Genomic DNA, 23,354 nt, shown 5'->3' with positions numbered 1-23,354 from the left:
AAGTTTTGTATTTTTAGTAGAGACAGGGTTTCACCATGTTGGCCAGGCTGGTCTTGAACTCCTGACCTCAGGTGATCTGCCTGTCTTGGCCTTCCAAAATGCTGGGATTACAGGTATGAGCCACCGCGCCCAGCCTGTCTTTGCTGATATTTAAACTACCATTCTGTGTTTCTATGCATACTTAATAAGATACGGCATTTTCAAGGGGAAACATTTACTGTCTATTACTCCATCCCATATATATATTCTATATTGATATATAACATATACATATATTCTATAGGTATAGATATAGATACACAGATACATATGCATATATATATTCTATATTTATAGATGGATCTATATATATTATATATATATTCCAATTTAAGATTCTATACAAATATATATATATCTGCAAATTTTCTTTAAGCATAACTTTGCTTTTAACAACTAAAACATTTTTGAGATAAAATTATTCCAGCTCAGGAGGTTCAATTTACAGTACAACATGTTTTAGTTTAGTAAAGAAGAAAACACTATTTCCCAAAGAAAAATGGCTTGTTTGAATATTGATTGGATTTTGTTGGTAAACTTTAAAAAAAGTCATAATATTAGAGCTCATTCTATGAGAATATGCTCTAATATTATGTGCATATAATAATGTTAGAATCCATATTTGCTTGATATTTGTGCTTATTTGAAGGAATTATGGTGTAATGAACAGGAGAACAAACATGATACTAATCCATACGCATGTGAAGATGATGTCTCTGTTTTGGTTGAGTAAATGAAAGAAAATGCTAATGCTTTTCAGCAAGGAAAATTAATGCGGCCATAAATAGTGTGTCACTCTGGAGCTGAGGAAAGAATAAGTCAACTTGTCATATAAAATTATTATGTTTCATATTTATGCTGGGCTTACAAAGGCCTCAAATGTCTTACCACATGTTGATTCAATCATTCTTTCAGTATTTCTAAGCGTGAGAGTGGTGAGGGGGACTTTTCATTGTATTTTTAAAAGTACAACAAGTATATGAAGACTTTTTTACTGCCTGATGGTGATCATCAAACGTTAGGTGCCTTCATTTCCCCCTTACTGATGGCAACTCAAATGCCATTAGGATCTGGGCAACTGACAATAGCTAAAAGGGCCAGAAGTTTTATATCCAAGAGAGGTGTGGGCTGTGGATAACTAGAGATTACATACTCTTGTTAAAGGCTTGAAACCATATTTTAAAAATAATGTGCTAGTCAAAGAAAACACTTTGGCTGTTTGAACTTGGGCAGCAAAGGGCCTGTTTGTAATTCTTGCCCTAACCAAGAACATGGAGCTGAATAAAGCGGAAAGAGAGTGACCCGGGCATCAAAGAGACTTGAGTCTGAATATCGACTGCAACATTTGGGCTCTGTAGTCCTAATCATGTTACTGAACTTCTCATCACTTCTGCCACCTCATTGGTCTGAGATGGTAACCATACCTATTTCAAAGGGCTGCTGTGAGAAATAATTAAAGGAAGAACCTCAAGACCTCACCTCATTGGCTGATCCACCAGAAGTACTCAAAAAACAAAGGCTATTGTTACAGGCTTTGCACACAGCCCTTTCCCCTTGGTAAAGACCTACTTGCGGCTGTTTTTGCTCTTTTGTTTATTTCTTCTTATTTGTTTGTTTTCTTGACTTCTTATGAAATCAGAAAATTAGGGGTGGCAGGTAGGGAGTAAGACTAGAGAAGGAAAACCGGCTGAGCCAGTGGGGAATGTCTATGGAGGGCAGCAGAGTTTTCCAGAATTGCTCCAACCAGGCCACCACTAAATTCTGCCAGACATTTGTAAGTTTCCTACTAAGAATGAATGCATTCCAAGCACATTTCTTTCTTTATCTAGTTCTTTATTTTATTTCTGGATATAAAATTAAATTCGCATTTTCTAAAGAAAGGAGAAAACCAACCAAACCATTTCAAGAAGAAAATAAAATTCACCTGTATTCCCGTCAGCCAGAGATTGGCACTGTTAACAATTCAGTGTTTCTTTTCTTTTTCAAATGCATACAAATTTGTGTCTGAATATACTTACCATAATTGAGAACATGCTAAATATATCATTTTGTGTACTGTGTATTATGCTGAACAGAAATGGTTTTTTTGTTTGTTTGTTTGTAAGCCATGGAAAGCTAGTCTATTTAAGCCACTTTGCACTTTAAAATCAAGACTATCTTGTCTATTCAATGGAATGCTGCTAGGAAGTTGGGAGAGCTGTCTTTATAATTGTGGTAATGGTTATTTTAAACTCTTAATGTAGTAATTTATGTTTGAGAATAACTATAGAATCAATTTTTAGTTCTGGTAACATGTTTCCTTTCTTTCTCAACCCCCTAATTGCTCTCTCTGGGAAATAACTATTTGCCAAATATAAAAATTATTCATTCAGATTCTTAAGATATAGTATTTAAATAGGAGAAGATTCATTACACAGCTTTCCTTCAGATCCTTAGAGAAGAGACCCTGGGGGCTTCGTGAGAGTCTGAGAAACAATTTGTTCCTTCTTGTGTTTGAGCTAGAACTCAGGGTAACAGGAATTTGAAAGACATTGTATTCCTCTCTTCAGAGTAAGTCAGGCGTTGGGATATGAGAATGTTTTATTAGCAGTTAGAATTACTAAATCTAACTCAGTCCTGTAATTATAGTGAAACAATACTGTTAACATATCTAAGTCTCAAAAACATAATATTGATTTAAAAATAAGAGAATGAAGAAATCATGCAATAAGGTAACATTTGTGTACATCATGAAAATGTACCAGACAGTATATTATTTTGAATATAAACCTACAGAGAAAAAGCCCACATCAACTTCAGAATAAAGGTTATATTCTGATTGTGGGACCTTGATTTTATATGTAGTAATTTATTTCTTACTAAAAATGAAAATATCCAAAATAAATATGTCAAAGTGTGACGTCTGTTAAGTAGGTATGGCAGCTTTCTGGTCTCTATTATCCACATTTCATGATCGTAAGAACCCAGGATTTAGACTTTCCAGTAAATTAGCCCAGGCTTCTTTCAGTTAATGAATATATAAAGTATCCAGTTCTCCCAGCTTGTTGGGGATGGGGACTAAATCAGGAGGAACACTGGGAGGTGATTTACAGCTGCCAAAACTAGATTAATGAGTCTTTAAAACTGACTTTTACAAAATTCCTCTGGCAATACGTGTAGTCACGAGAGCAGGTATTTTTGCAGTTACTCATGCTTCATTTCATTCTCTTGTGGTGTATGGTTAATTCTCAGAGAAGCCAGTTCATTGTAATGTTAATTTGGTCTCTCATCCAATAGCACTTGGGATGTAACAAGCATCACCAGGGCACCAAAATGGCCTTTGTGAAAGATGAAACAATGCCCACTGTCTCTAGTCCTTTGATCAAAGGGAGAAAAAAAAATAGGGATTTTATTGCATTTATAAGATGTCAGCAATCATTATTCCTTTCTTATGTTTGAATGACTTTTTCTATCCGAATAATTCTTCCAGTACTTGGACTGAGGGTAATTTAAATAAGAACTACTCAACAAATATTATTCAGAAAAAAATTAGTTGGACCTCACACATAATGCTTTGGAATGTTTATTATAAAATGACATTGACAGTTTTATGCCTGTACAAACTTACTATATGTTCCATTGAGTAATCTCATATTGTGGGAGAAAACACACGCATACACATATATATGCATACACTTTTATCATTTATTTTACTTTAAGCAGATGAAAGAAAATTAATTTTAAAAATCCATAAACAAGATATTTCAGAAGAGAAAGACAACCAACAAAGCAGCTTCATTGTAAGCAAGAAAAGACGTAGCACAAATGAAAGGGTAATAACAGCCTAAAAAGTCAGAGTGTTGAATAGTGAAGGATTTTATTGAAAGAGATTTGATTTTAAGTGTTAATACCTTCCAATTTCATACAAAATACCAGAGTAAAGTGATGGCAATTTTCTGCCTAGTCATAGTATTCCTAAAAAATCGACAAATCCCCTAATTATTAAGACTTTCAAACTTCTGTTCCTGAGTATCTTATATCATCTGCTGAGTACTTAATTTTCATGATCTGTCCTGTAATGTTTCATTGAATGCAGAAGATTTCCTTTAAAAGATCATCATTATAAGCTATGTGTTTGCATCGCTGCCATTTGTCAGAGGAGAAAAAAGTGTGGTTTGCAGAAAATGTTTCTTAGAAGAATTATCTGGTGGAGAGCCTTTTACCCCATCAATCCCCCCAACCTACTAGCTGCTGGGGTGGTCTCTAGTTCAAATGTCAAAGCTTTCTCTTTTTAAGTGAAACAGAATGTATTTTGTGTAGCATGCAGGGGGTTAAATTGCATTTCAGATAAGCAAGAAACTAAAAAGCATTACAGCAAAGGGAGACATGTTTGCAATTTTGTTTGAAACAGTATCTTGTTTAGTTAAAAAAAATCCCTCTTATTGTTATAAAAACAATGCATACCAAGTTGCTTTGTAATTCTTTCATTCTTCTGTCATCTAAGTATAAATTTAGAATTTGGGAAAAAGATTTCTGTGTTGTTAGGCAGAATACTGGAGCTGTCCATGACAGATTAATGGGCATTTTCTGAGGTGATTAAATTTTACATCAAATACACCTCATTCAAAGGTGAGTGATGCATTGGTTATTTTAAGTGGGTCTTTAAGAAAATAAACTGCAATGAAATGAAAACAACTACAAAGTATGAATGTAGAACTGGACACATGTAGGTTGGGAATAGGGAAATATATGTGTGTACAAGAGCATAATTGTGCAAATGTATTTGTGTATATGTTTGTATATATGTACATACAACATATTTTCTTATATATGTTATTAAATGGGTAAATCTTATGCTTACTGTGTCTGAAAATATGGTAAAGTGCACAGAAATTATCTGTCTTTGCCTTCTACATGAATCTCATATTAAAAGTCTGATGCTGTGCCCTTGCCCCATGTGTGTGGTATGGCATCAGTGGCATGCTGTTGCTTCTGACTGATTTATCTCTTGATTTCCCAAGAAGCACATTTCAGGAGGTAGGCTGGAGAGTCATCTTGCCTAAGCAAGCACAGCTCCTTGCATGCTGTCAAAGTCTTCCCAGTGTCCTTTCTTGTTCCCTAGCCCTCAATTTTTCCAGGCTGTATTTTTTCAGATATAAGCTCTAACTCTGTTGCCTAGGCTGGAATGCAGTGTCATGCCCCTAAGGCCAATTTTTTTTATATTAAGGGAGACAGAAGAAATGTATGCCCTCCCTTCTATATTCCTTTGGGACTGCCTCTGGAAAGACTTTTAGATTCCCTCATTGAGAGGATTTGTTCCTTTCTTTATTCTACTCATCAGGCAGGCAGGAAGGCAAGCAGGACATTGATACCTTCAGTCTAGCATTTGTAGCATGTTTATGTTATAATCAGTCTCAATGAACAGCATTAAGTTTTACTTCTTTTGTTTTTATGTATGGAGCAATGATTAAGACATGGTTAGTTTTCAATGTGTTTCATCAATTTTACTTGATTTAAACAATGACTCATAGTCGAGATGTTTGGGAATAGCGAAGTAGAAAGACATAGTGAGACAAGATGGGTTTATGTGGTCCACAAAGTGAGGATATTTGTCTTCAGAGCTATGTACATCATTTATGCTGGTTCCTTTGCCATTCAAAAGGGGATCATTGATAATTGCTAATATGATATTTCTTACTTAGAGAAACAAATGGAACTAGGCTAAGCTCACAATGGGAGACTCACTATTTTCATACACAAATTCATTTATGCATTAAATTATTTATCAAAATGGTATTGAGACCCCACAATGTGCCAGGCAGTGAAAGGAAGTGATACCAGGTTGAACCAGGTAGTGCTTGTGCTTAAGGAACTTGTACTGGGATGGTGAGCAAAGCTATTATGAAAAACAGAGGCACAGTGTGCTCCAGAAGTAGAAAGGAAGGGTGGTGAATAAGGCTATTATGAAAAACAGAGGTACAGGTGCTCTAGAAATAGAAAGGAAGGGTATTACAGAGAGAAGATTGATGAGAGGCTTCCTAGAGGAGGAAAAGCTTGAACTGAGTTTTGGAAAATAGGACCTAGTCCAAGAAAAGGGAGAATAAAGGGGGAAAAGAAGCATTCCAGTCAAAGCAAAGTCATATGCAAAGACATGAGTCAAAAAGAGTGTTTGCTTAGTGAAATGAAAATACTGTGGTCATTTGGTGTGTCTGGAGCATAAAGTACATGTAGGGTGGGAGGGTCGGGGTCCAGATTGTTAAGAATCATCTATGACGAATACAGTGTTGTGACATTATCTGCAGGTAGTAGAAGCTACTGAAAGAGTTTGAACAGTGACATGACAAAGCCAAATCTGTGCTTTAGATTGATCCCACTGGCTATGGCATGGATGATGGATTGGAGGAGGCAAGTCTGGAGTCAGGAGACCAGTTATGGCGCCTTTAACAAATCCAGAAGAAAAATGATGAGAGTCTGACCTTAGTCAGTGACTGTGAGGATAAAGTGATATTGGTAGGGAGAGAGGGAAGCAGGAGAGGGTTGGACCTAGGCAGCCTTCAAGAGACAGCAGCGGGCGGGACACAGTGGCTCACGCCTATAATCCCAGCACTTTGAGAGGCTCAGGTGGGTGGATCACCTGAGGTCAGGACTTTGAGACCAGCCTGGCCAACATGGCAAAACCCTGTCTCTACTAAAAATACAAAAATTAGCTAGGCGTGGTGGCATGTGCCTAGCTACTCGGGAGGCCGAGGCAGGAAACTGCTTGAACCCGAGAGGCGAAGGTTGCAGCGAGCTGTGATCGCCCCACTGCACTCCAGCCTGGGTGACAAAGTGAGACTCCCTCTCAAAAAAAAAAAAAAAAAAAAAAAAAGCAACACCATCTGGTGTGGATTTAATGTAGAAAAAGAAGGAAAAGACTAATCAAGGTGATTCTCTGTGGCTTGGATGAACAGATAGGTGGTAATGGTGCCATTCACTGTGATAAAAATCAAAGACAGAAAGCCAAGTTGTGTTGGAGAAAGACAAGGAATATATTTGGGACAGAATGGTGCCTGGGGATTAAGCGATTCAGAGATTCTAGCTCTTTATCTTAAAACAGATGTGCCTGCTATGGAGACATGATCCAGTCCAGGGCTTTGCTATTGTTTCTAGTATCATTGTTTTTTTACTGCCATTAAGGATATGTATGTTATATTTTATAGATATATACATTCAGATTTCAATTTTCTGTAATAAATTAAAATTCAAACCTCATAGACTCTTGTACTTTATAAAGGAAGTTTTAAATCAAGGAGTTTGAGAGCTTCGTGAGTCATTAGAAATGATCGAATCCAGCCCTTTATTTCATAGATGAAGAACTTAAACCCAAAGTGTTTAAGTGATTTCTCCAAATTCATGGAGTATATCAATGATAGTACCTGGATTAAAATCCAGATATCCTGACTCCTGGCTGAATGTGCTTTTTATATGCCATGTGCCTTTTGAAAAAAGGTAAAGGGAAAAATTAAGCAGACATACAAATATGCTTGAGGTTCCATGACTGACATTTTACTAGTATGAGAAGGTAGGTGTAGAAGAGAGATGCCAGGTTAGTAAAATGTGTTTTGGCACAGGAGACAGTTGCTTATACAAAGAGAGAATGACTTTCCTGGGTCCTGGCCCAACTCTGGGGGCAATGTAAATGACTTTGGCAACTTTCAGCAGCCACAAAAATGTGGTCCCACAAGAATCTTTACCAAAAAAAGCAATGGCAGGAGAATTTGTTCCTATGGGATTTTCTGGGTTGCCCTTGATAGCTTCTACATATGCCTCACTGGGATGTTGCTACTATTCCTTTGGAGGCTGAGTAACAAACATCCACTCACATTATTAATATCAGTATCTGAGAACATCTCCCTATCAAGCAGAAGGAATATTTACAGAAAGAAACATAGTCAGAGGCAGACTCCATTCACCAACTCTATTGAAATGACTCATTCACATGTTTCTATTTCATGCTAGACTCAACTCTTTCTACCTGTAGCATTTGGCACCAGGCTTAGTAAACAGCACACACTTACCACATATATGCTAAGACTAAACTGAACTGACATGGGCGGTGATAAGCCTGAACTAATTTTAGAATTTGGTTCTGTTTTTTGCCATGTGTGAGGTGATGCATCTGAAGAAAAAAAATCAAGGGGTTGCTGAGGCTCAATGACCAGGGGGCAGCTGATGGGTATCAATGGTAGGAAGCAAGAACAGAGTCCAGCAAAGAAAGTCAAGACCCCTAAAATGGATGGAGCATGAGTTGGCGAAAGGGAGATCCAAATCAGGAATCAGCAAAGGCAAAGCAAGTAGCAGGAACCAGGGAATTGGGAAACAAATGTGGGGTGGGTCTAAGGTACCGACGGCCATTGTTGTTGGCTCAGCCTAGTGATGTGAGCCTGGGTTTCCCACACACAGAGGGGCCACGACCTGACATCTGACATTGATTAGCTGTTTCACCTTGCTTTCTATAACCTCTCTGAACCTCAGTCACCACATCTATAAAACGAGATCCTTGGAGCTCATAATATTTAATGTCTCTTTCAGCTCTCTTGTACTAATGGTTTTCTTTCTTCCATAAATAGTAAATATTCTTTCAGATATCAAAATGAGAAATGGGATCCATGGCATGTATATAAGTACAGAAACCATTTTAAATGTTAGCTAAATAGATCTATTGTCTAGAAAGACAATTATATTTCTCCATTTCATAAAAGAAATAGTATATTGGGAGATCTAATAATAGAAATCCCTGAAAATAATATATTTGGCTTCAGCTATCTTTTTTTAATAAGACCATAAACCTAGATATAGTTGCATTTTCAATATGGCCATTGATTTATGGAACAATGAGATTAGATAAAACTATCAACATTTAAGGCATTTTTTGCATTGTTTTACCTTTTTATTGCTTTCCCATATTTACCCTTTTGCTTTATTTCATGGTTGTTTTGCCATAACTGAGTAATACCATATGCACCAACATCCAATGAGGATCCATTTAATCTGTACCATATTTTAAGTGAACAATGCCTTTGTCAATTTTTATAGGGTTTAAAATGTTACTTTCTTAAGAATTACATGGAGAAATTATATTCTTTGTGCTTTAAGATATGCTCTGGTTTAAGAGACCCCTTGAAGTGGTTTCTTGAAGTGAAATGATACAGAATGCATTTCACATACAAGACATGTCATAATCTCACACAGATTTTGGTTCTCATGAAACTGAAGCCCCCAAGGGTTTTGAGAGTCTAGTAAAAGCTCTCCCAAAATTCTCTCTCATGATGGAGAATGATAGCATCAGTTCTCTCCTGGTCATTGGGCAAAAGACAGGGGCATGCGATTTATGATAGAACTACAAATTGCTGATTATATTACCTTCTTAAAAATGTGTTTTCTTTGCCTACTTAATACTAAGACTTTTCATACAGTTGACTGGATATTTGCTTTCTCACCATGGGTAACATTTCCTAAGATATTACAGCCATCAATCAATATGCAAATGTATAAATTAAAAAACGGTCAATCTTTGAACAAGTTTCACCTCATCATTTCTGTAACTTTCATTTTTACATATTTTGTGCATGAATATTGTGTGTTATCAGAATTTGTTTTTAACATTGGTAACAATATGCTTGTGTTTGATGAGTGACATTCTTTCAGAATGGAGCACAAGCTACTGGGCAATCTAGCCTCAAAGCAACATACCAGCTCTGCCAAAAACCCACTGTATGATCATAGACAATTTACTTAACTTCCCTGAGCCTCTGTTTAGACATCAGTGAAATGAGGAAAATAATACTTACAGTACCTGGATTGTTCTAAAGATTCAATGAACTGCATATTTGTAAAAGCTGGTACATATCTAGCCTTTGTAGAGGCTTTGTGTATTATTGTTATTCCCTTTGTTGTATTTTACAATGGTTGGCAAGAAAATAGAATGAGCAGAACAAAATAAACTTATGTTACTAAGAAAAAAAGGTAAGAACTAATGGGAGGACTTTTAATGATTCCATTCTATTAAAAGTACTGGCAAAGTAAACTTTCCACATACCTGGCCCCAGGGCTTCTCATCCCACCTCAAATTAACTTGGTCCCCACTATAGTGAAACCAAGTGAAAGTAATCACCCTCTAATGATGCATGATTTTCTCAAAGGAATCAATATTATAAATATTATCATATATTGTATATGTTATAATATATTATAATAATGAACGTGCAATAGCTGACTAAAATTGAAATTATCAGTCAACCAATCATCCAGCCAACCAGTCCAATAACAGAACACTTCCCACAACTCTGAGGCTAGTAGAACATCAGAAGATAGAGTTGAGATTTTTCTTTGATGTCTGGCTTTTCTTTGATTTCTATGAAGTCACTGAAGGCCTCAGATTTCTAAACTATGAAATGGAATCAATTCTCTCCTTGCAAGTTTGGTATAAGGATCAAGTCAGACAATGTGTACAAAAGCTATGCAAATATTAAATCACTTTACAAATGCAACTTTTTTTTTGCTTGAAAGTAATCATTTATTGTTTGTCATTTCATTTCAAATCACATTCTCTTTCTAGTATTTTGGCCAATAACTTATAAAACTCTGTCATGGCAGTATAGTCAAATAATTTTATTCAGGTTGAGAGACTCCTACATTATAACTCATTAGCTCTTGTGGTCAGCAACTTCTAAGCTTAAAATTCACATCTTAGATGTTTATAAAATATTGAACCTTGAGGTAGCTGTCATTTTCTGTAAACATATTTTAAAATCAGTAGGGAATATATGAAGACAATCAAATTTGTTACAAATCTTTTCTGAACCTGGCTGCTATGGCACATCAAAATGGATTTCACAGTTATACATCTACACAGGAATGTTTAGAGATAAGATGAAAGCAGTCCTCCTTATTAATCACACATTGTATATTTGACTTCTGCCTCCTGCTCCAGCCTTTAAATCAACTACATCTGGTTCTTGCTACTTAAGTGTGCCATTAGATTTTGCATTAAAAGGCAGTTACTCCTGGAGAAAGCAGCCCCATTTGATTAAAAAATAATTAACTAGAGCTATATTCATGCTACTCATCATAGCAGCCTAAATGATCATTTTATGCTAGGTTGGAGACTTACTTTATATCTACAACAGGGTCAGCAGAACTGAGAGGCACTTTATGGTTGTGATGAATGCTAGCATGAAATAGTTATTTTGCTTTGCTGGTGTTAACTTTTATAGTTAAAAAAAGCACAATAGTACAGAATGGTCAACAGCTGATACAAAGAGACTGAACCTTGATGTAGCCACCTATGCTGAGGGTGTCCTCCCTGTGAAGACTAGGGTACATGATTGTTATTACACCTGGAGCAAGTCAAACTCTGGGAACAGACTACTGCTAACCAACTGTGTAAGAAATTGATGTACAATTATCAAGCAGATCTTGTATTGGAGCTCACTGATTAGTGAACTCTCTCAGGAGGAAAATTTGCATAGAAAGCCAGATTTCTTGATAAGCAGGGAATCTGATATTTCAAAGTAAATTTGATGGTTTAAATCAGTATTACTCAATGACATTGCTGTCATTTAGGAAACATGGTAAGAAGTTTGCACCAGAATATAAACTAGAGCATCACTTTCTTCAATGAGAAAGTCTTGCATGTGTGTTTGTATATATATACATCAGGTGAATGAACTAAACAGTGTGCTTAGTGACCTAGATAATTTACATCCTGGTGCAAACTCCTCATTTCATGGCTGACTGTTCACAAGCAGGTCTCATACAGGCAGTTGTTCTATGGACTACACTTTGAGATGCACTGATTCTTTACCTGAATAAGAATTACACTGGGAAGCTTTATAAAATATACAGTTTCCCAGTACATGCCCTTAAAGATTTCTGGTGTGTTGTACCTCCACCTGCATTTTAAAATTCTCCCCATGTAGTTTTGATGAACACTCAAGCTTTAAGAGCTATATAATAAAATGCATAGCATAACAAAGCAGTGCTAGGCTAAATAGGTTAGAGGTTAACAACATGGGTTTTGGAGCTGTGGGTTGAATTCTTTCTTGTTCTTGAGCAAGTTGTTTGGGGGTTTCTGAGCCTCAATAGTCTCATCTATAAAGCAGCTATAACATATATAGTTGTGAAGTTTAAGTGTGATTATAAAAGGAAAACACGTAGCTCAGTGCCTGTTGCATAGTAGGCAATGATAACTGTCAGCTATAAATGATAGCTATTATCTTTATAATGGAGACTTATCTGTAATTTTTTAAGATACTTACACTCATGTATAACCTCAAATTCCCGGGAAAAGTAAGGAATATTCTCTTAACGTTTTCCTGCCTAAAATTTCTTCTGCTAAACATTGATCAAAAGTAACAATCCAAAATCTTGGTTGTAAGTGTTAAAAATCGAAATCAATGTGATTGAAGGGGAAAAAAGGTTGGCTGCTCAATGGGAGACTGTTAGATCACGCAACTTACAACTAGCTAAAAATATAGCTAGGTCTAGGTGCTCAAAAGGCATCACCTGACTCTGTGTCTATCTATCTATGCATCCAAGTATCTATCTATAGATCTATCTATCTATCTATCTAATCTCCTTATCTAACATCTATCTGAGTCGGCTTCATTCTTGGGCTGACTCTGGTTTTGTGGTGGCAAAATCGGGCATCAATTGTATTGGGCATATGTCACCAGCTTATTAACCACAGAGGAAAACAAACTTATTTTGTAAATGAGTTTGATAAAATTTCAGAACTGAGGCTAATGGCCTTGCTTGTGATGTCTTTCCATTCTTGAACAATTCACACCTATGAAGTAAGAGCAGAACGTTCTGGCTTGACAAGTTAGAACCTGTACTCATTTGTGATGCTGGGTGGGACAACTCTACCTGAAACATTTGTTCTGAAGGGCAAAAAAGATAACTTCCCAAAAGAAAGTTAAGGAATGCTATTAGGAAAAAGGGAACATAGTATGTGGAATCCAAAATGACAAATTTTTATTACTCTGTCCTGCCCTCTTTTTCTCTACCGGCCTCTTGTTGTTTAAATATGTTAGTTCAATTGGAATAAAGTCAAGTTTGGCCTACAGGCCTTACATTTTGATAATTTTCAGAGATTTATTCTAATATATTTTGTATTTGTTTTATAATAAACTTTTATAGGTTGATATTTTTTCCCTCCTATGTCTAATTTGGGGGAAAGAAAGAATGAAGGGGAATTATCTTATATTGACCAAGAATGAATTTAGAATGTATTAATAATAATAAGAGTTTGATTGGAAACCATTTTTGTTAGCATGGGACAGATTTGTGTTTGATAAATAGAAATAAGCAAGGGATGATGTTAGCAAGTGAGCTGCCAAAGCTTTACAAAGGGGAATTTACATTTAGACTATATTTATTACATGATAATAATTTTACGATGGATTATGAAATAGTGGATGTATTATGGTTCACTAAATCAGTAAAAATCACGTAGCTGTTAATGATTTGGAACTCGGCTTGTGAAGCACGACTTGTCATAGCTATCAAGTGGTTGAAAATGTTAGTATGAGAGTTAAGGACTTCAGTGCTCAAGTCCAAGTCTTGCTGTTTTTGTGGTGTGTGGCCTTGGACCTGACTTCTCTGGGATGCAATTTCCCTATATGCGTAATTGAATAATAAAATGTAGTCACCACACAGTGGTGGAGGAATTAAATGCACTGACAGGGAAGTGCGGGTTTCCTTTGTATTTTTCAAACAATGCATATGTTCAGCTTTATTTTCCCAGGTACCTAATAGGCTCCCCTTGCAGTAAGTCACTTAATGATTCTCCATGGTCCCTATGGCACCATTTATTTTGGCACTATACTGTTCTCTAAGATGGCACCATAAAGGACTAAATATTACCCAAAGCAAGAAGGGTAAATACTGCTATATGGCTTGTACTTTCAGTACCTATTTTTGAGCTTGCAAAGGAGCATGGAGAATGATTATAGCTAGCTCTCAGGCTTTGCAGCTCATTTCATATATCATTGCCTATATTTTAATATTCCTTTAAAGGTTTTTGTTTTGGACATCATCCTTCCTCCCACTCTTTATCCCATTACCCCAAAGCAGCGTGATCTTTTATTTATCATTACAAAAATGGAAGCAGGAGGCTGAATTTTTCTGAGATAAGTGGTCAGTATGGTGTAACGGAAAAACCAGAGCACCAAGAATTAGATTTAAATTAGTATGTGAATTTGGCTGCATTCTTGCTGGACAACCTTGGGTTTATCAATAGCCCTCTCTGATTCTATTTTTTCATCTATAAAATAAACAAAACAATAAAGCTGTCTGTGATACATCTTTGCTATAAAAGCTAAATGGATAATGTCAACAATGGGAAAGTGTGATCCAAGTGCAAATTATCATTATGATTGTGATGATTATAAATATATGTATCAGTATATTAGGAATTTGTTGACAACTGGATTCCTGTGTGCTCTGCTCCCATTTCTCCAACTCCCAGAGATGCAGAGGATCCCCACCAGATGGCTGATTTGCCAGCTGTGTCTTGTTTTGTCATTGTAAATATTACATGCCCCAACTGAGAGGCTTTGCTTATAATGTAATATGTTTTGTTCTTTATCTCTTGCAGCTTGAGAATTACATTGTGGAAAATATGAAGTCGGAGATGGCCCAGATACAGCAGAATGCAGTTCAGAACCACACGGCTACCATGCTGGAGATAGGAACCAGCCTCCTGTCTCAGACTGCAGAGCAGACCAGAAAGCTGACAGATGTTGAGACCCAGGTACACCCCCAGGGCCAGAGTCCACAGACTCAACCAGGAAAATTTTTTTTTTCTTTAGCTTGTTCCATAAACACAGAGCACATTTCAGCACTGTGATTAGGGAAACATACATTTTTGTTTATTGGTAATAACAACAATGACTGTCTGACATGCTATGCGTGTTTCTTTTGATCTAATGAGGGTTGGTATATTTAGCTTTGCATATGTTTGCAAAAACAGGGCCAGCAAAGGACCTCATCAATGTTTAAATTCAAATAAGTACTGCAGCTACCAACTGTGATATGATATGTGTCAAACAAAGTAAACATTTGGGTCAGATTGGTGTCTTTGTTGTGCATTTTTGACCTGTTTTGTTTTGTCTCTGGTAATGCTGTAGCCATAAGGGCACCTGCAGATGGTTTGTGCATTCAGCAGATAGAAAGGACAATCCCAAATGAAGTTATGAGGAATATGTGTGTATATACATATATCTACCTATTAGGGCCAATGACGTACTTATTTGAGCACCAATGAGTAAAAACTAGGGATGCCCTTTGATCACCATTGTCACAAACACCCCATCATAGTTTACTGGCAAACAGCAAATATCATTTTTGATGACTATCATTTTGGTGACTGTCATTTTTAATTGTCTCTTGGTTCCCTTTTAGCCATGAAAATCATTATTCCAGTTACCATTCTGAAACCCAAGGGATGATTCTATCCCAACGTAGTTGATTTCTGATGTGAAAGCTGAAATATATGCGTTCAAAAATAAGGTGCAACATGATTTCATTTTATTTCATTTGTGATATTGGCATCACAGATAGATTGGTATTTAAAGAAAAATAGCAATGATAATTGATACAGATAAAACCTTTTACGTAACACAACTTCCCCTGCACAAATGGTTTTTATGAAAATCACTTAGAGCAGATAGATCTTTTAGCTAGAAATCACTAGCTTGAGTGATTTCTCACATTCATGCAGCCAGTGTATAAAATCTGGGATTCAAACTCCAGGGTACTCATTTCTTTTCTATCTCCCTTGATTAGTAACACTAAAAATTAACTAATTGAATAAGAACTTAAGTATTGACTACATTGGAGCAATGATTCACATGAGCTTTGGAAAATACTTTTTGCTGCCCATCAGCATCAGATGAACATGGGAGATGGATGGAACTACATATTGTCCCTGAAAATTACAAGACTTTGTCTAATCATTCATTGTCACAGTAAGTTGGATAATATATGCACATTAGTTCCTTGTGGTATAAATAATGTGACTGTATTATTTATTTTATTTTATTAGAACAGAATGTTCACCCTCTCCTACAAAATATTCTCATATGTTCAAAAACAAATACACAATATATCCTACTTAATTGCATATTTGAAATTTGTATAAGTTACTATTATAATAACTTTTATGGAACACATGGCAGGGTCTTGTTTAATTTTTTTATCCCCTAAAACACTGTGTCTTGGGTTGTTTTTTGATCTCTTTCTACCTAGGAGTTGGAGTTTTGGGAAAAAAAATGTCCCATTGTTAGCATGTTGATCTCCAAACTGTTAAGATGCGTGCTGTGTAAGGTATTGAGAGATAAATTGTTCTGCATCCTTAAAGCCAGAAGATGTGTACTTTATTGAAAACGGTACATAAAATTCAATGAAAAAGAATAACTACTCCCTATATGAAGCAGCCAAAACTTACTATTAAAGACCAATGAAAGTTTATTAGATACAGCGAGAACAATTTTAAGATAGCTGAAACCCAGAAAACATTTCCAAAATCACAAATCCATCACAAGTAGCAATGAGAGGGAAGTAGAAAAGGATGACAATGGCTTAAATTATACCCTATCTTAAGAAATGACACCTACATGTTTTTTTCACTTTCATTTTCATGTCTTCCAATTGCTTATGCTATTTGTAGCTGTGATGCTTCAAACCCGTTACATGTAAATGTATACCCTCGTGCTACTTATTTGAACTATTGCAACAAGACATGTTCTGCTTAGACATAACCACTCAAGTGAACTCAAATCCTGATTCAGAGCCAAGTTTACAAAAGTATCCTGAATTATTCCTTAACCTCCATACACTCTATTCATTTATAATAAGCATTTATAAACCAGTGGATCCTTCTGTGCTATCCAGGCGTGCTCTCATGGTTTTCCTCCTATATTCATCTAACTTGGCTTCACACTGGTAAGTGTTGCTTTTCCTAAAACTGACTTCAGGTCCTCAGTTTATCTCAGGAACTCATGACAATGTCTTTCCAATACATTTTAGTGTCCTAGCTTTCACATGATGATGTTATGAAATAATTAACTTATTGCTTTCTAGTCTTCTGCTGACCTTCTAGAATTACAACTTAACAAAACGTGGAAAGCCACAGGTTCACGTCAATGGCATTTTAAGATCCTATTGTGCTCAAAAAATTATCATGATCAGGAAAGATACCAGTAATGACCACACCTGAATAACTGCTGGCCATGGTGGCAAGAATCAGAAACCACCACCATGCCTTTTCCTTCCCCCTTAGTCTGGCTTGCAGTGTTTTTCTCACTCTGTTATCAGTTTGTACCAATATCTCTTTGTCTTCAAGTTCCTCTTTCCAAGAGTACAATATGAAGGAGTTTGTTTGAGGAATTATTCATGTCACTTCCTGTAGTGTCATTCTATTTCTCACTTCTTTCTCAGGCAAATTTAGTTTTTGGGGAAATTAACAGACAAACAAATTGCCTTAAAATTTGCCTCTAATAATCCATGCTTGGCTCAGTTCTAAGTAATTTTACATATATTAGCTATTTAATAATAATGAATTCTATATGGTAGATGATATACCATCCTATGTTTATTTCCTTATTATCATTTATTATTATGTTTTGAGATAGAGTCTCACTCTGTCACCCAGGCTGGAGTGCAGTAGCTGATCAGGGCTCACTGCAGCCTCAACCTTCTGGTCTCAGGTGATCCTCCCACTCCAGCCTCACCAGCAGCTGGGACTACAGGTGCGTGCCACCATGCTCAGCTAACTTTTTTATTTTTTGTAGAGACCAGGTCTTGCTATGTTGCCTAGGCTGGTCTTGACCTCCTGGGTTCAAGCAATTCACCTGCCTTGGCCTCCCAAAGTGCTTGGATTACAGACATGAGCAACCACTCCTGCCTTTGAGTACTTCCTTGATGTAAGATGTTTTAACAGGTCCTATTAGATTGCAACAAATAGAGCAGTCTTTACCTTCATGAGTTTGAGTTAATGTGGCAAAATGCTTCTAAGTCATTCCTTTATTAACTTTCAGTCAAATTAATGATCTGTGGAGCCCTTCCTCATGGCCTTAAAGATGCATCTTTCCAATCTCCTACTTTCGGAAGTATAATTGACCAGTGCTCGCCAATGGCTGTGCTCTGAAATCCATTGCTGTGTTGGTGCAGAGACCACAATTTCCAGCAGTCACTTCCACTCATTGTGGCAGGGATATGTAGGCCTGCTCCTGGGAGCTGTAGAAGTCCACTGACACATGATTTTGGCTAGGGGCTCTTCATCAGCCTTGCTGGAACTGCTGCACGGCTGCCTTGAGGGATAAGACTTCCACCCAACTCTTCTTCCTTCCCTCTCCTCTTTTCTGCAATTAGACCGGCATCCCGGTCTGAAGCCTCTCCAAACCTCCTCTGGCTTCCTCCCAATTTTTCCTCGTGGGCATTTCCCCTAATATATTTCCTGCATGTTTAATCCCATTTAATCATCTTTTCAGACATCACAAATGATCACATCTGCCGTTTGGACCTCAATAGCACTCATTAGAAATATTAGGCAAGCCAGGTACCATGGCCCGCACCTAAAATCTCAGCACTTTAGGGAAGAGCCAAGTGGAAAAATGACTTGAGCCCAGGAGTTTGACACCAGCCTGGGCAAAATAACAAGATCCTATCTCTACAAAAAAAAAAAAAGCCAGGCATGGTAATGCGTGCCTGTAGCCTAGTTACTGAGGGAGCTAAGGCTGGAGGATCCCTTGAACCTAGGAAGTTCAAGGTTACAATGAGCTGTGATCATGCCACTGCACTCCAGCGTGGTTGACAGAGCAAGACCCTATCTTTAAATATATATATACTTTGTGTGTGTGTGTGTGTGTGTGTGTGTGTGTGTGTGTGTATTAGGCAGTTCAGGAACAGTTTGTTCAATGAGCATGAATCTTTTAACTGAAACGATGAAACAAACTCTTTAGTGGGTCATCTAAGGAAAATATCCTGTAATTAATTTTCTTACAAGGTTTAGGAAAATTGTTTGATAAGCCACTAGGAGAGGGCTCAGCAGCCTATGGCCCACAGGTCAAATTTGACCAGCCATCTTGTTTTGTAGATAAAGTTTTATTGGACACAGCTGCACTCATTCATTTATATGTTGTCTATGGCTGCTATTTCACTAAAATGGTAGAGCTAAATTGTTATACCAGAGACCATTTGGCCCGCCAAGCCTAAGGTGTTCACTATCTGGGCCTTTACAGAAAAATCTGACCAACTCCTGCCCTAGCATATAAATTCCTAAGAAGCAGGGATTTTTCTGTCTTGTTCTTGTTCACTGCTCTATCTATCGACAGGATTTAGAACAGGACTGGTGCATAGGCTCTCAATAAATACTTGTGAAATAATTACATTGACTAAGTTTTAGTCCCTTAATCTCTGCATGTTTCAGCCCAATGTCACCAAGCCTGAGGGCAATATGCTGAGGCTTGTGTGTTGATTGTAATAGGTACCCACAAATAGCTGATGGGTCAGAAGAGGACTTTGAACAGGAGCAGTCTACTGCAAAGATATCTGACCCAACTAAGAACATTGAGTGAATTTTTTTTGGAGTTCTTTTGTTTGTTTTTCTTTTCCGTACTCTGAGAAGCATAAGAAATTTGGACACCTTCCTTACTCGTGATGCTAATTGAGGGGGCAGGGGCAGGGGCAGGGAGAGAGAGTTGGATGCCATCAGCTGCAACAAGCAGAGGACCTCATGGTGACTTGAAAGAAGCCATTTTGGTAGCAGTTGTTAGTGACTAGAGGGTGTCACTAACCAGAGGGAAGCTGCTTATTTACAGCTACATGATAAGCCTGTGGGAAACAACCCAGACTCCGGAGATAGACTCTCTGGGTTGCATTCTGACTCTACTGAGCATTAGCTGTATTGGGAGAGTTATTTCTACCCACAATTCTCTGTCTGTAATATAAGTCCTATCTCTATTAAACTCTGTAACCAAATGAAGTGGTTATTATATTATCAATATAATATAGGGTTATATTATTATGTTATAAATATATACAATGAGGGTATTACTATTATAAATAAAATATATTTATATATAATATCAATAGAGAATATTATGTAATAGTTATATAATATTAATTATAGATTATATCACAACTAAGATGAACAATAATTCCATAAGATTATCTAATTTCTACATTCATATTTTCTCATTTTTCCACTAAAACTTTTATAGGAGTTTTGTTTTTCAAGATTTAATAGTCTATTTAAATTTGGAGCTGTCTTCTACTTTTTTTCCCCTGATATTGACTTTTTTAAGAAACTGGGTTGTTTTGTCAATCATCTCATGTTCTGCATTTGTCTGAATATTTCTTTATTATGACCTTTAGTTTACCCTTCAATCCCCTATGGTTTCTGTAAACCGGAAGTTGAGTCTAAAGACTTGTTTAGGTTGAATGGAATATTGTGGCAGAGGTGTTCTGTGGAATTACTGGTCACTTCCTATTGCATCTCTTCAGGAAGAAGATTGCCACTCCCTTAGTTATGCTGTTCTTTAACTTGGTTAGCGTTATAACCTCCATATCACTGCATCTCAACAGTTCACTTTTCCCTAGGAAATTAACAGATAAGCTGTAGGGTAATACTTGGTCACATCGTCCATTACTAACCAAGTAAATTACTTCAATCATTTTGCAAAATGCTGATTTTCTAACTCTCTCATTCCCTTTGCATGTATCAACCTTAATTCTTCTGTTAGAATTAATTGCCAAGGCATCATGTTTTATGTTACAAATTTTTCTTTGGAAAAAAAAAAATAAGTAAAGCAAAAGGAAACATAACCCTAAAAACAGGGCCTATTTCAAAGTTAATGAGTCGTTGAAAGAGATTTTTGGCCAGGCACACTAGCTCACGCCTGTTATCCCAGCACGTTAGGAGGCTGAGGTGGGCAGATTGCTTGAACCCAGGAGTTCAAGACCAGCCTGGGCAACATGGCAGAGCCTTGTCTTTACAAAAAAAAAAAAAAAATACAAAAAATTGCTGGGCACACCTCACCGGACCCCAAGAGGCTGCAGTGACTGTGGTCATGCCACTGCATTCCAGCCTGGGCGACAGAGTGAGACCCTGTCTCTAAAGAAAAGAGATTTTCTTTCTACATCAATCTCTGACTTTTAGCATTAATATTAATTTAAAGGATCAGAGGTACTCTTGAAAGTATTAAAGGGAGCTGGGTGAAATTTTCCAGACTAATAATTTTTATTTTTAAATGTTTACTTTTTTTAAAAAAAGAACTAAAATTTCATAGCCCATAAATCCTCAATTTCAGGTTTTATGTCTCTCTTACTCTTAGGTATATTTTGGAAAATTTATTCTTTGAAATTGTTCCTCGAGGGGCATATTTCACATACACTTTACTCCTTTTCCTTCTTCTTCTTTATTTAAAAATTTTCTTTTTTCCACCAAAGATGTGCTTTTGGAATGTGTTTAGGCTAAGAAGGAAATGTCTTTTGTCATTTTAATGGAACACTTCAACTATTGCTAAGCAGCAAATTCCATAGACTCATGGCAAGAAAGTGGTCAATTTATCATAGTTTGCTATGCAATTCTCTTGGTTGCCCGCTTCAGACCTAGTTTAATACATCAGTGGAGAGAGTTGAAATAAACCAGCAATAGGGTCAAGCTGATGAGGAAAGAAGAGGAGGGATTGGCATTTGTGCTCTAAACTGCCCTGATCTTTAGATCGGCATTTAGTCTGGACTTCTGATATTGGACCCCTTCCTTCTCCATATTCAGATGCTGCTCTAGATTTACACTGTCATCACTGAAGTCTAACTTGATATTCATGTCGGCCCTGTTACCTTTCTGTGACCATGACTCAAGCCTGAAAGACAGCTCACTGTCCATTGCCCAGAATGTCATCTAACTCAGCTATGAGCGCTGCAGTGTGCTAGGCCCCGGGGGGGTCTGGAGGCTTAGAGGACTCCAGATAAGCCTTCCTGCCTCTGTGCAGCTGACATCCTAGGAGGGACAGAAAGACAGCAAATGAACAGATAGGATAGTTTTCAATAGTAATAATTCTGTAAAGAAAATTAAATAAGGTGATGTGATAGAGGGTGAGGAAGGTATTACTATAAAGAAGGTGGCCAGAAAGGGACTCTCTAAGATGATGAGAAGAAATCAGCCATGCATCTAGGAAGGGGTGGGCATGCCAAGCAGAGGAAACTGCAAGTGCAAATTTTCCAAGATTGGAAGGAATTTGGCTAGTTAAGGTGGCAGAAAGAAGACTGTGTAGTTGGAGCATAATAAACAAGAAGTGAACAGGGTTCTGATCACGTGGGTCTTTTCAGACCAGGCTGAGGGCTTTGGAATTCATTCTAATTGCAAAGGGAAGCCATTAGCATGTTGCAAAGGAGATGGCCTGATCTGATTTACATGTTCAAAAAGATCCCTCTGGTTGCTGTGTGACAAATGGACTAGAGGTGAGGCAAGTAGGAGAAGGAAGACAAACTGGGAACTGTAGTTGTCTCCAGACTGAGATATGGGCAGCTTCATTTTCAATTTTAAATGGTTCCATTTTGTTCTCAATGGACATGGAGGAGAATACTTACTGTCTTTTGGAAATTAAAATTTTTGGTGTCTGAGAATGTCAGGAAGTGTGATCAGAGATTACGGCAAATAGAAAATAGATTTTATTTAACTGCATATGATATGCTTGATTTAGTGAGACAATGTACCTCATAAACAAATATTGAGTATCCAAAAACAAATATTGAGCGTTGTCTCTGTGCCAAGCTTTGTTCTAAATGTCACCAAAACATACAAGTGTTTCATTCCCTATTTCATTATTTTATAAAATGTCACTCAATAAACAAATACAAATACAAATCTTTCAATAGTTGAAAGTTATATCTTGTGCATCTCCAATATTTATATTCTCTACCATTTATCCCCACTGAGCTACTCCAAACTCTACCTTCAAATTGTTTGTTTTGAAATGAAATAATACAGAATAGAAAAAATGTTTTTTAAAACACTGAAACCCTTTACAAACATGAATATGATTAGTAGCAGTACATTTCAGACTGGCTTTCAGATCCTTACTAATGACTATATAAATGAGTCATAGCAGTTTAAACTCTTTTAGAGTATAAATGCTCCATCTCACCATTCTCTGCCCCATCCCATCCTCACCCTCCTGTTCCACTCCTTGCGGGGCTAGGACTGTAGGGTGAGGCAAGTGAGACCACGTCAGACCAAATCAGACATGTACAGAATCAGATCCTGTCTTTATTTTAAAATGATATTC

The 23,354-nt window shown here is 37.0% G+C and overlaps 1 protein-coding gene across 4 annotated transcripts in view; it reads left to right on the top strand.

Annotated features, from left to right (window-relative positions):
- ANGPT1 (angiopoietin 1) overlaps positions 1–23,354 on the top strand; it is a 254,472-nt gene that overhangs the window by 143,172 nt on the left and 87,946 nt on the right. For all 4 annotated transcript variants that reach the window (XM_009244024.4, XM_002819347.6, XM_063726788.1 and 1 more), the window contains exon 2: positions 14,660–14,815. In XM_009244024.4, the coding sequence (XP_009242299.1) occupies positions 14,660–14,815 (156 nt within the window). The remainder of the gene's footprint in view (positions 1–14,659; positions 14,816–23,354) is intronic.

This window comes from Pongo abelii, chromosome 7 (genome assembly GCF_028885655.2).
Source record: "Pongo abelii isolate AG06213 chromosome 7, NHGRI_mPonAbe1-v2.0_pri, whole genome shotgun sequence".
In the NCBI taxonomy this organism is placed as follows: domain Eukaryota; kingdom Metazoa; phylum Chordata; class Mammalia; order Primates; family Hominidae; genus Pongo; species Pongo abelii.
The sequence above is the reverse complement of the archived record's forward strand: the minus strand, read 5'-3'. Positions and strand labels throughout refer to the sequence as shown.